Source organism: Poecile atricapillus, chromosome 1 (genome assembly GCF_030490865.1).
Source record: "Poecile atricapillus isolate bPoeAtr1 chromosome 1, bPoeAtr1.hap1, whole genome shotgun sequence".
Taxonomy (NCBI): Eukaryota; Metazoa; Chordata; class Aves; order Passeriformes; family Paridae; genus Poecile; species Poecile atricapillus.
Genome location: NC_081249.1, coordinates 1,714,398 through 1,727,818, shown reverse-complemented (window position 1 = coordinate 1,727,818; position 13,421 = coordinate 1,714,398). Strand labels below are relative to the sequence as shown.

The window sequence follows — 13,421 nt, the reverse complement described above, 5'->3', positions numbered from 1 at the left end:
CAGGGCAGGGAACGGAGCTGGGAAGGGGCTGGAGCCCCAGGAGGGGCTGAGGGAGCTGGGAAAGGGGCTCAGCCTGGAGCAAAGGAGGCTCAGGGGGCCCTTGTGGCTCTGCACAAGTCCCTGGCAGGAGGGGACAGCCGGGGGGGTCGGGCTCTGCTGCCAGGGAACAGGGACAGGAGGAGAGCTCAGGCCTCAGGCTGGGCCAGGGGAGGCTCAGGGTGGACAGCAGCAGGAATTTGCCCATGGAAAGGGAGCTCAGGCCTTGGCAGGGGCTGCCCAGGGAGCTTTGCAGTGCCCATCCCTGGAGGTGCCCAAGGAAGGGCTGGACGTGGCACTCAGGGCTCTGCCCTGGGGACAAGGTGGGCATCGGGCACAGCTGGGACTCCATGGGCTGGGAGGGCTTTTCCAGCACCAGGGATTCCAGGATTCCACAATTCTGGGAAATTGGCTGAGCTGCCACTCCAGCTCTTTCCAGAGCTGGGCAGGGACCCCGAGAGACCACGGGGACATCGCAGCCCCTGAGGTGTCGTGCCCAGGCTGTAAAAGCAGGGAAGAAGGAGGAAGAAGGGGAGATGTTCCCTCCAGCTCTGTTTTTGTTTGGATTTCATTCTTTTTCCTTTCCACTCTTAATTCTAATGAACATTCAAAGTGAACTTGATGAAATATATTCACATCAGGAAGCCATGGCTGGAACACAACTTGGGCTTCTGGGGAGCTCTTTCTCAGCAAGTTTCTGATCAGGAGAATTCTGCAGAGTTACAAGGAAGCCTTTACTGGAATGTGTTGTGGTTGGTAGAAGAGTTTCTGCAGTTGGAAGGAAAATGTTTAATTAATTAAATTAATGAATATAATTAATTGATTCTGAATTGCTTCTTCCTGGAAGGTTGAGGATTTCCCTGGATCCCTGGCAGTGTCCCAGGCCAGGCTGGACATGGGGAGCAGCTGGGACAGTGGGAGGTGTCCCTGCCATGGCAGGGGTGGCTCTTGATGATCCCTAAAATCCCTCCCAACCCTTCTGTGACCTTGTGGCCAATTGTTACTTTAACTGTTTCTAGTAATAAACCATTGAAATTACCCTAAACTATGGAAGATTTGGTTGCTGCTTATTTCAGATTTTAAAGGCACCTTTTTAGGCTTCTTTTTAGAAATTCTCAGGACTTTCAACTCTCTGAAATAAATTAAATTCAATGTTGGGATTGACCTTTTAATTTAGCTCCGAGTTGGTATTTACAGAGTACTTGCAGATTTTAGTTTAATTTCTTCTTTAATTTCCTTTGATCCTAAAAGCTGAGTTAAAAATTAAAAAAGATCCATCACAGAATTTAGATTCTTTGAAGAAGAAAGGTGGGTTTGAGAACAGAAGAGTTCAGGCATCACTTTGAGTTTAAAAGTTGCTGCTTTCTCAGCATCCAGGTCTGTGGGCTTCATGTTCACATCTGATTCTTTGGCTTACACACCATTCTAATGCAAATTAAAATCTGTTTTGAGGATGGGGTGTTAGTTTTAATTCAGAAATCATTTTGATCGCTTCCCTCCCCAGTTATTCTTGGTGATGTGCCTGCTGCAACTTCCCATTTGCCATTTCTGGAATAGTTTCTCCTGCTTTTGTGTTCACTCAGTGTGGGGTGGGAACATGGAAAGGTTGCTGTGGTCAGGAGAACCTGGGGTTTCCTGTTTGTCCCTTGTTCTGTCTTGGGAAAATTTGTGTTGTAGTTACAGAAACCTCTATCCCTGCATCCAGCTGTCCCTAAATTGATCCAGGTCTGGGGCTCCAAGACAAGAAAGGTCTGGAAATGTTGGAATGAGCCCAGAGGAGCCATGGAGCTGCTCCTGGAGCCAGGCTGGGAGAGCTGGGGGTGCTCAGCTGGAGAGGAGAAGCTCCAGGGAGAGCTCAGAGCCCCTTGCAGGGCCTGAAGGGGCTCCAGGAGAGCTGGAGAGGGACTGGGGCCAAGGGCTGCAGGAATTGCCAGGAGCCAGGGAATGGCTTGAGAGTAGGATTTGATGGGATCTTGGGCAGGAATTGTTCCCTGGCAGGGTGGGCAGGGGCTGGGATGGAATTGCCAGAGCAGCTGGGGCTGCCCCTGGATCCCTGGCAGTGCCCAAGGCCAGGCTGGACACTGGGAGCAGCTGGGACAGTGGGAGGTGTCCCTGCCATGGCTGGGGTGGCTTTGAGGTCTCTCCAACCCAAACCAGTCTGGGATCCCTTCCCCACCCCTGAAATTCCAGGCAGGTGTTGAGAGTCCTCCCATTTCCATTGCTCAGTTTCCAGCCAGCCTGGTCCAGCACAGCCCATTTTTCCCACATTTTCATGTGGGATTCAGCACAGCTCCCACATCTTCTGTTCCCTTGGAATTCTGCATTTCTCTGGATTTTGATCTTTCCTGCTTGCCCTCAGTGCTTGTACCCAACCTGGGGCTGCTGCTCTGGGTCCTTGAGGCTTTTACAGTAATTGCAGAGTTTTTAGTCATTTTCACTAATAGTTTCTAATGTTTTATTAAGTAGTAAACGACAGCAAGGAAATGGCTTTTCCCCTTAGTTTTGCTGTTTGGAATTGCAGCTTCCTTCTAAACATGGATTTTGCCTTTTTTGATTTCCACCTCAGTAAATAATCCCAGACCAACCTTTTGTGACTGCTGAGCAACCAAAAAAAGACATAATTTTATCCTGCTGTTACTACATTGAAGGGATAATCAAGTAATTGGGATGGAGTTATTCCTGTTTATAATTTGGGATGTGCCCACTGCCTTTAAATGCTTCCTGTTGGACTGAGCAAGTGGCCAGAAGAACTTGAGAAATTTCCTAGCCCTAAAACTCCTGAGGATTTGGTGTTTGCTTCCTTTTCTCTCTCTTCTTGGAGGAGGTTTTGGTGGTTGACAAAGCATTTTTCGTAGCCAGTGCTGGATTTTCTATCCCCTGGACTTTTCTTGGGGAAATGAGATGGAAAAAGGAGCAGTGGAGCTGAGTCCTTTCACACGGCTCTGGTTCCAGATGGGTGGCTCCTCGTTTTTTAAGAGTCATCAGCATCCCAGAGGCTTTATTTCCATGTTTGGTTTGTCTCCAGGCTGTTCTTTGAGCTCCATGGCTGATGATCATGCCTGAAGCCACTTTGCCACCAGAGAATTCCAATTTTTTCCCAATTCCCCTTTCTTTGTACCCTTCCTGATGGCCAGGTGAGTCCTGTGGGACTGATGGAACCCATGGCAGCATTTTTATTCCCTGTGGTACAAAACATCCCCTCAGGACGAGGTGGTTGGTGCTGCTCTGATGGTTCTTTGGGCATTTGTAGCTTTAATCCTGGGACACCCCCATGGAACAACCTCCTGCTCTTGGATGGGATTGTGCTGAGCTGACAGACCAGGGAGGAGAGAGGGAGAGGCCACAATCACAGAATTGCTGAGGTTGGAGAAGAACTTTAAGACGATCCAGTCCAACCATGGATCAGCACCAGTGGTGGGCTCCCCTTTAAACCACGTCCTCAGGACCACAAACCCACATTTCTGGGGCACCTCCAGGGATGGGCACTGCAAAGCTCCCTGGGCAGCCCCTGCCAAGGCCTGAGCTCCCTTTCCATGGGCAAATTCCTGCTGCTGTCCACCCTGAGCCTCCCCTGGCCCAGCCTGAGGCCTGAGCTCTCCTCCTGTCCCTGTTCCCTGGCAGCAGAGCCCGACCCCCCCGGCTGTCCCCTCCTGCCAGGGACTTGTGCAGAGCCACAAGGGCCCCCTGAGCCTCCTTTGCTCCAGGCTGAGCCCCTTTCCCAGCTCCCTCAGCCCCTCCTGGGGCTCCAGACCCTTCCCAGCTCCGTTCCCTGCCCTGGACACGCTCCAGCCCCTCCAGGGCTCTCCTGCACCAGCCACAACTGGAGACAGGGTTTGAGTTGGGGTGAACCAGAGGTGGGGACAAAGTGCTCAGGGTGTCCCCTCACCTGTGGCTGGTGTGGAACCTGGGGCTGCGTTTGACTTGGTGAGAACTGTGGCGTTAACAGGTTTCTTCTGGGCAGCTCTAAAATATATGGAGGTGAAGGAGTGGGGAATTTGGATCTGTAGACAAAAGTCCTTTGGTTCCTTCTTCCAGGGGCCCTCAACCCTGTCCGTCCCTGTCCATCCCTGTCCATCCCTGTCCGTCCCTGGGTGCAGGAGGGGCAGAGCAGGCCCAGGCTCTGCTCCAGGCCCAGCAATGGCACCAGAGCCACGGGCAGGGGCTGAGCCCAGCAATTCCCCCTGCACAGGAGCACAACTTGTGCCCTGGGCAGTGCCCAGAGAGGGGCTGGAGTCTCCTCCTGGGGATATTCCACAATATCCACAATCCGTGCCCAGAGGTGGCACCGGGTGAGCTCTGTGGGCCCTTCCAGCCTGAGCCATCCCAGGGTTCTGCACCTTTCCAGAACAAGGTGACAACTTGTGACCACTGATGTGGCCCAAGGTCAGTGCCAAAGTTCTCCAGGGGTGAAGATGCTTGGGAATGGCTCTGGTTTGCCGGTGGGGGCAGGAGGGGTGTCCAGAGCTGGAATTCCAAACCAGGCCCTCCGTGCTCTTGGCAGCTTTTCCTTCTCCCCTCTGGAGCAGCAGCTCCCATTGTCTCCTCTTCCCTCCCCACAGCTCTGGGACTGGAATTAGTGCTGGGCTCTGGGACTGGAATTAGTGCTGGGCTCTGGGACTGGAATTAGTGCTGGGCTCTGAGACTGGAATTAGTGCTGGGCTCTGGGACTGGAATTAGTGCTGGGCTCTGGGACTGGAATTAGTGCTGGGTTCTGGGACTGGAATTAGTGCTGGGCTCTGGGACTGGAATTAGTGCTGGGTTCTGGGACTGGAATTAGTGCTGGGTTCTGGGACTGGAATTAGTGCTGGGCTCTGGGACTGGAATTTGTGCTGGGCTCTGGGACTGGAATTAGTGCTGGGTTCTGGGACTGGAATTAGTGCTGGGATCTGGGACTGGAATTAGTGCTGGGATCTGGGACTGGAATTAGTGCTGGGTTCTGGGACTGGAATTAGTGCTGGCTGTTCAGGAAAAAATGTTGTGGCTCCCGAGTTGGGAGCCAGGCAGGCCCATTTCCTCTGTGCCCAAGTGGGCTGGCTCTGAGGCAAACCAAGGAACCTGTGTCTGTGGATCTCCTGGTTAGCAGAGTTCAGCTTATTTTTAGTTTGGGTGATGGCTTTAGGCAAGTCAGGATAAACCACGGCAATTTTGGGAGAGGGAGAATGAGAGGGATTATAGTGACAAGCTTTCCAACCCAACAATTAGTTGATGTTTTCAGAGTATGGCCACAAGTGGAGAAGGTTGCAAATTTTACAATCCTGAATGTAGAAATCTGTGGCTTTCTTTTCTTGTTCTTTCTCTCTGGTTTTGTTTCTAAATACATGGGGCTCAAATCTTTGGCTTCGTTGTGTTCACAAACTGCACCTCACGTTGGCCTTGCAGCCACTCAGGGAATGTGGAGAAGAGACAAAAAGCTTCTCTGTCATTTGGGGGGTGAGGGATGAAGGGCAGTGAGTTTACCCAACAATATTTAATTTAATTTAAATATTAAACACTGGGGTTTAAGATGGGTTTTTCAGGGGAGACCTCATTGCTCTCCACAACTCCCTGAAATGAGGTTGTGGAATGGGCAGGGCCCTGAGGCTGCCAGAGCTCCAGGAGCCTTTGGACAACACTCCCAGGGCCAGAATGGGATTGTTGGGGTGTGTGCAGGGCCAGGAGCTGCATCAGTGATCCCTGTGGGTCCCTTCCAGCCCAGCACATTCCGTGGTTCTCTAAGAGTCACACACATGCACTGTAAATAATATTAATGAACCTGGTGCTAATTGCTGTCTGCACATCAAGCCATGGGTTTTGTGTTTTCCCCACACTGTTGATTTTAAATATTAATGAACAACAACAATGCAAGGACCTCAAAACTGCTCCCAATCCATTTCCTTTGCTAGGACTATTGACTTGTGCAAGGCTCAGACCAAGTGATTCCAGGTGAGTCAAATCCATGAACTCATTTCCTTTTTGCTGGTGCCTGACTTGGAAATTTTGCTGAGGAATTACCTGCTCCTAAAAATCCTCTCCCTTAATGCTTCCACTTTGTCTTCTTGGGTTGCAGCACCACCTCTGCAGGTGTCCTCTCTACCACATAAAATAACCAGATTTCTCTGAATTTCTCACTTTTCTCTCTCTCTTTTCCAGCCTGAGACAGCTGCGGCGCTCAAACGCACCGTGGAGGCTCTGATGGAGAGAGGAGCCATCGTGAGGAACCTGGAGAATCTGGGGGAAAGGTCTCTGCCTTACAAAATCTCCAGGCACAAGGAGCGCCACAAGAGAGGAGGGTACGTGGTGATGCCTTTTCCTTTAATCCTTTTGGTGCTGCTCCTGGAAAATGGACATCAGGAACAACCCTTTGGTCTTCCCTGGTGTTTTTTGGGTTGTGGGTGGGAGCTGGGAGGGCTCAGCGAGGTGGTGGGTGGTTCTTGGGGTGTGTGTGTGTCCTGCTTGGAGTGTTTGGTGTGTTTTATTCTGAGTGGTGTCAGTTTTCTGTTGGTTTTCTGTCGTGTTTTTGTAGCCCCGAGCCTGCAGGACTTTCCCCAATATAAACAATATTATTATTATTTTAAATAAATATTTTTAGGATGTTTCCTGATAAAAACTGAACTTAATCTGCTGGTTGGAAGGATGGATTCCTTTCCTCCAATGTTAATTGTTATGTTTAGGTGCCCTGTAAGACTTGGTTGTGTTTCTGATAGAGTTTTTAGGTTTGATAAAGTCCAGAATCATGGAATGCTTTGGGTTGGGAGGGATTTGAAGGCTCATCCAGAGCCAGCCCAGCCATGGCAGGGACACCTCCCACTGTCCCAGCAGCTCCCAATGTCCAGCCTGGCCTTGGGCACTGCCAGGGATCCAGGGGCAGCCCCAGCTGCTCTGGCAATTCCATCCCAGCCCCTGCCCACCCTGCCAGGGAACAATTCCTGCCCAAGATCCCAAGATCCAGCCCTGCCCTCTGCCACTGGCAGCCATTCCCTGGCTCCTGGCAATTCCTGCAGCCCTTGGCCCCAGTCCCTCTCCAGCTCTCCTGGAGCCCCTTCAGGCCCTGCAAGGGGCTCTGAGCTCTCCCTGGAGCTTCTCCTGTCCAGCTGAGCATCCCCAGCTCTCCCAAGCTCTGATTTAAGGGTGTTTAAGGTAATCCTGTGTTTTATGGAATCACAGTAAGTGGGGATGAACACTCCCACAGTGCAGAGGGAGGTGCTGTAGCTTCCATCCCCTGCCCAGGGTGCTTTTGCTCCTTAAGGCCACCTCTGAAATGGCTGCTGCCTCTCCCAAGGCCTGGGAGATGTTGCTAAGCAACCCCCATTGCTGCCTAATCCAAATAACAATTAACGAGCTCCTGCCGATCCTGCAGCGATGGCTCTGCCTGGAACAGGAGCTTGGCCAACCCTGCTCCTCCTTGAGCTGCTCTGAGGGGACTCCAGAGCTGCAAAGTCCTTGTGGGATCAACTCTCCAGGGGTGATTCCTGCATTCATTCCCTCTCCTGGGCACCTCGTGCCAAATGGGAGTGGTGAGAGCTGCCAGGGGAAGGGGGAATCTCCACCACGCTCCTGTTCCATCCTGGGGAAGAGAAAGTCCAGGGAGACCTCAGAGCCCTTTCAGAACCTTAAGGAACACTAGAAAAAGGAGGAAAGGGGACTTTCTCCAAGAACATGTAGGGTTAGGTGGGATATTGGGGAGGAGTTCCTCCCTGTGGAGGTGATGAGGCCCTGGCACAGATCCCTGGGAGAAATGGCTTCACTTCATCTCTTCTCCAAACTTCTGGAGATGCTGGTTCCTGTCTTCTGTTGAAGAAGCCAAAAGCTGACCTGCAGAAGTGCTGTCACCCAAGGCAAAAACTGTCATCCAAACCCTCCAACACCAAAAATCAGTGGAATTTCATCCCTCTGCCTTAGCTCCCCACTGGCACAAGGAGAGGAACAACAGCTCCTTCTTCTGCCCTTGGAAAAGGCATTAATGTTTATAAAATGCTTCTCCTCCGACAGCAGGATGAGGTAATCACTAATTCTGTCTTGAGACAAGAATTTCTCAGCTCCCATGGGCATGCAACAGGATTTCATCCCACATTGCAAAACTGGCAGGGTCAAGCCATGGTTTGAAAAGAAACCGTGTGGAGCAGGAGAGCAAAACAGGCACGGGCACAATGGCAGGGCCTGGAGTCAGAGTTTGGGTTGGGAAGGGACCTCAGAGCCCACCCATTCCCACCCCAGCCATGGCAGGGACACCTCCCACTGTCCCAGCTGCTCCCAATGTCCAGCCTGGCCTTGGGCACTGCCAGGGATCCAGGGGCAGCCCCAGCTGCTCTGGCAATTCCATCCCAGCCCCTGCCCACCCTGCCAGGGAACAATTCCTGCCCAAGATCCCAAGATCCAGCCCTGCCCTCTGCCACTGGCAGCCATTCCCTGGCTCCTGGCAATTCCTGCAGCCCTTGGCAATTGTCTCTCTCCAGCTTTCCTGGGGCTCCTTCAGGCCCTGCAAGGCCACCCTGAGCTCAGCCCAAAGCTTCTCCTGGCCAGGCTGAACAATGGCAGCTGTGCCAGCCTTTCCTGCCAGCAGAGCTGCTCCATCCCTCTGCTCATCCTGGAGCCTCCTCTGGGCTCTCTCCAGCAGCTCCAGCTGCTCCCTGGGCTGGGCCCCAGGGCTGGGGCAGCTCTGCAGGTGGGGTCTCACCTCAGGGGGCTCAGGGCACAATCCCAATCCCTTTCCTGCTGCCCACCCTGGGCAGGGGGGCTCTGGGATGGGACAGGTCCAGCTCTCACCCCCCAGCAGTTCCAAATCCTTCTCCCAGAGATCTTGGAGCAAAGCCCTCCTGTCTCAGGGCAGGTGTATTTTATGTGCTGAGTAAAGCAAGGTTTTAGTAAGCAGCAATTGAAGCCTTCACACAGGAAGCCATCAGCTCCTCCTCCTCCTCCTCCTCCCAGGTCAGATGTCCCCAGATATTTCCCAGTCCCTCTCCCTGCCCTGCACCTGGATCTCTGTCCTTGGATGTGGCAGGAGCCTCCCCCAGATTCCCTGGCTTGTTGAAAGGGAGAAGGGATTGAGGGAGGTGCTACAGGAAATGGTTTGTGAGAGTTTCTTTGGGATCTCAAATTCCAGAGCCAGGGATCCTACAGGGGGGACCAGCTGGCAGTGGCAGTACCTGGGAATTCCAGGGGATTGTATTCCTGGAGATTTTCCTGCTGAATTTGCAGCTCCATGGGCAGGCAGGGTGGATTTCTGGTGGACCATCCAGTATTTTATATTGGAAAATGAAACATTCAGGAAATCAAACATTATCCACCTATAGGAAACGATAAATCTGGTTTTTGAGCCACCTTAGAAAATCAGCCAGTTCTACTTTACAGCAGCTGTAAAAAAGAATAATTTTATTTTATTTTATTTTTTTTAATAGCACAAAGTTTAAAAAGAAATTAAATAACTTTTCCAGATACCTTCCTAAGCTCTTGGATTTACCATAAAATCCTGGAATCATTTTCTCCCTCCCAGGCAATTTCTGATTCCCCTGTGTCCCTTTTAGAGCACATTGTTGTGGAGTGGGGCATTGGATAATCCAGAATATTTCATCTTTCCTTAGTCTTGGTTTATTCTGAATTAATTTAAGAGGCTTCTGTGAGAATTCAAATTAATGTCTTAATTTTTAATTTTTTGCTTGTTTGAGGTTTTAATATTTTTTAAGTTCATTTTTTAAAAAAAATTCTGACTCTTAGAGCTTTAACTGATTTATTTTCCTGCAGCATGCAGTTATTTGGAGGTTTGTGATGGACACTCAATCCATTATTTCCTTGGACCTCCTGGCTGGTAAATGATACAAAAATTAATCTAATATAATTATATAAAAATTAATGCAATGGTGACTAAGCTGGGCTGGTGGAAGATTCCCTGCCCATGGAATGATCTTGAACTTCCAACTCAAACCATTCCATGATTTTTAGGGCAAAGCTTGTGCAGGTCAGATTTGAAGTAAAAAATGCAAATTCATGAATCAGCAGGAGGGGGATGGTTTGTCCTTAAAAAAAGAGCTTTATTCCCTGAGTTCTGGAGCGCTCCAGCATCATCTGGGATATTGTGGATACAAAATGCATTACAGGCACGTTACAAACTTAACAATATCCAAGAGACTTGACAGGGAAAAGGAATTTTCTGGCAATTTCTGTGTGAAACAGATTTCTCCAAGGCTGCCAAGGGGGATTGTGGCCCTAAACTGGCACTGGCAGGAGCAGCTTTCCTCTCCTGAACACCTCAGATCCTACAAACAATGGAATTATTCCCTCTCAGGAGATTCTGCTCATTGAGGAGGTGCCAAAATTTAGGTTTTTCTCTTAAATGCATCTCTTTGGGCATCCTCCTCCTTTTTGTTTTATTATTTTCTATGCAAGACCTGATATTGGCAGTTTTTGCCTGTAGGTCATTATGCAAATGGAGTTTTGGGAATTGTGTGGATTCATCTACAGAATCAAACTTTTCAATCCCTGATTAACTCATCTTTAAACTGAATTAGCCACTCATTCACATTGATTTTACTCACAGTGGAACACGAATATTTTGGGTTTTAATGATTTAAAAATGGAACAATTCATCTTGTGGGTGAATAAAACGTGACAAGGACCAGGTTCCAGGTATGGAAATTTAAGTGAGACTTTGAGCCTGAGACATCCACGGCCCTGGCTGTGAAAAACCAGGGGAAGAATGTGTTTAAATAAAGATTCCCAACCTTTCTCTCCTGCTGGGCAACACATTGGTGCCAAATATTTCTTTTACTCGCCACTACTTGTTATTAATGAGCTGCATTTAAATTGCTTTGAAGGTGCTTGGTGGTTTTTTGGGTGGCAGAGGTGTTTCTGTCTGGCACAAACAAAACCAAACTGATTTAAATAAGGTGTGTGCCAGCCTTTGAATGGAAGGAATGTTCACCTCTGGCTCTGTTTTGTTGTTTGAGATGCTCCAGAACCACTGAACCCCTCTCCAGGCTGGCTGAGGACAGCAGAGCAGATTCCAACTGGTTGTAAAGTGATAGTAGCACACACTGGGGGTGGCACTTTGTGGTTCCCTGTTTGCTCTGGCCCTGCCTCAATCCCACCCTGGTGCCTGACCCACGGGGAGATGATCCAAAGGCAGCTCCAAAACAGCACAAAAAATCAGGAAAAAAAATAAGATTCACACATTTCCTTTGGGAATCATCACACATTCCTTGGGGAAGGTGATGGCTCCAAGGATTTGCAGATCAGGAATCTGGGAAATTGCAAGAGGGGGTTGGAATTTGAGAGTTTTTAGTGGTTTTTAGCCCCCCTCCAATGTTGTTTCCATTCTTATTTTTGGTCTCTGGAGCTCAGCCTGCTCAGGGTTTGGGGATTGATGGAGCACCAGGGCCTCTCCTTCTCCTTGCCTTTGGGATGTGTGGGATTCCCTCTGTTTAATCTGTAACACAGGAATCTTTTACACCTTTCTCCCCACGTTTTTATCATTTCATTCATTTTATTTTATCAAGCTGCACATTTAATTTCTATGGAAGTGCCCAAGGCCAGGCTGGAGCAGCCTGGGACAGTGGGAAATGTCCCTGCCATGGCACTGGATGAGTTTAAATTCCCTTCCAACCCAAACCATTCCACGACCTATGAGTTCTCCAGCAAAACTCTGATTATTCATAACAATTTCCATGTTTGATTTGCCAGATTTTCATTGCCTTGTTGGGTAGGTTTTTTTTTTTTTCTTGCTTTCAAATTTGATTTTGAAGAGATGGCAATTTTCTTTTGTTATTTGCTTGCTTTGCCTCTTCATCTTTTTGTTTTGCTCTTCACTCCCAGTTGTCTCCTCAGCCCCCGTGTTCTCTGAAATAGCAAAGCCAGGGCTTGCTTTTGTTCTTGCTGAACTGCATTTTGGGAATTTATCAGGAATTATCAGCCAAAAATTCCATTTTTGAGGTTTAAAAAAAACACATTTTGGCGGTTTAGCAGGAATTATCATCCAGGAGTTGCATTTGGGGAGTTGATAAGAAATTCTCAGCCAGGAATTGCATTTTGAGGAGTTATCAGGAATTTTCATCCAGTTTGGAGAGTTTATCAGGAATTCTCATCCAGGAATTGCATTTTGGGGAGCTGATCAGGAATTCTCATCCAGGAATTGCATTTTGGGGAGTTTATCAGGAATTCTCAGCTAGGAACTGCATTTTGAGGAATTATCAGGAATTTTCATCCAATTTGAGAATTGATCAGGAATTCTCAGCCAGAAATTGCATTTTGGGGAGTTGATCAGGAATTCTCATCCAGGAATTGTGTTTTGGGGACTTGATTGGGAATTGCATTTTGAGGAGTTATCAGGGATTTTCATCCAGTTTGGAGAGTTTATCAGAAATTCTCAGCTAGGAATTGCATTTTGGGGAGTTTATCAGGAATTGCATTTTGGGGAGTTGATCAGGAATTCTCATCCAGGAATTGCATTTTGGGGAGTTGATTGGGAATTGCATTTTGGGGAGTTATCAGGAATTTTCATCCAATTTGGGGAGTTTATCAGGAATTCTCATCCAGGAATTGCATTTGGGGAGTTCATCAGGAATTCTCAGCCAGGAATTGCATTTTGAGGAGTTATCAGGAATTTTCATCCAATTTGGAGAGTTTATCAGGAATTCTCATCCAGGAATTGCATTCTGGGGAGCTGATCAGGAATTCTCACCTAAGAATTGTGTTTTGGGGAGTTAATTGGGAATTGCATTTTGAGGAGTTATCAGGAATTTTCATCCAATTTGAGAATTGATCAGGAATTCTCATCCAGGAATTGCATTTTGGAGAGTTTATCAGGAATTCTCATCCAGGAATTGTGTTTTGGGGAGTTAATTGGGAATTGCATTTTGAGGAGTTATCAGGGATTTTCATCCAGTTTGGAGAGTTTATCAGGAATTATCATCCAGGAATTGCATTTTGGGGAGTTGATCAGGAATTCTCGCCTAAGAATTGTGTTTTGGGGAGTTAATTGGGAATTGCATTTTGAGGAATTATCAGGAATTTTCATCCAATTTGAGAATTGATCAGGAATTCTCAGCCAGGAATTGCATTTTGGGGAGTTGATCAGGAATTCTCATCCAGGAATTGTGTTTTGGGGACTTGATTGGGAATTGCATTTTGAGGAGTTATCAGGGATTTTCATCCAGTTTGGAGAGTTTATCAGAAATTCTCAGCTAGGAATTGCATTTTGGGGAGTTTATCAGGAATTCTCATCCAGGAATTGCATTTTGGGGAGCTGATCAGGAATTCTCAGCCAGGAATTGCATTTTGGGGAGTTGATCTTCACACCTGCCTGGGGGATTTTCTGTAGGAGGTGAATTCCAGGGTCCCTGAGGATCATCACAACATCACCAGGGGGGTCAGGAGACAGAAATTCCAGGTGGCTTTGCCAAAGCACAGGAAAAGCT

At 48.6% G+C, this 13,421-nt stretch overlaps 2 protein-coding genes across 2 annotated transcripts in view; both read left to right on the top strand.

The window, feature by feature from the left end:
• MRPS6 (mitochondrial ribosomal protein S6) overlaps positions 1–13,421 on the top strand; it is a 44,961-nt gene that overhangs the window by 25,380 nt on the left and 6,160 nt on the right. Inside the window, exon 2 of the mRNA XM_058843482.1 lies at positions 6,166–6,305. Coding sequence (XP_058699465.1) covers positions 6,166–6,305 — 140 coding nt within the window. The remainder of the gene's footprint in view (positions 1–6,165; positions 6,306–13,421) is intronic.
• Positions 1,837–13,421, top strand: part of LOC131581151 (trifunctional purine biosynthetic protein adenosine-3-like) — a 310,961-nt gene continuing 299,376 nt past the window's right edge. Inside the window, exon 1 of the mRNA XM_058843105.1 lies at positions 1,837–1,991. The gene's annotated coding sequence lies outside the window, so the exon portion shown is untranslated. The remainder of the gene's footprint in view (positions 1,992–13,421) is intronic.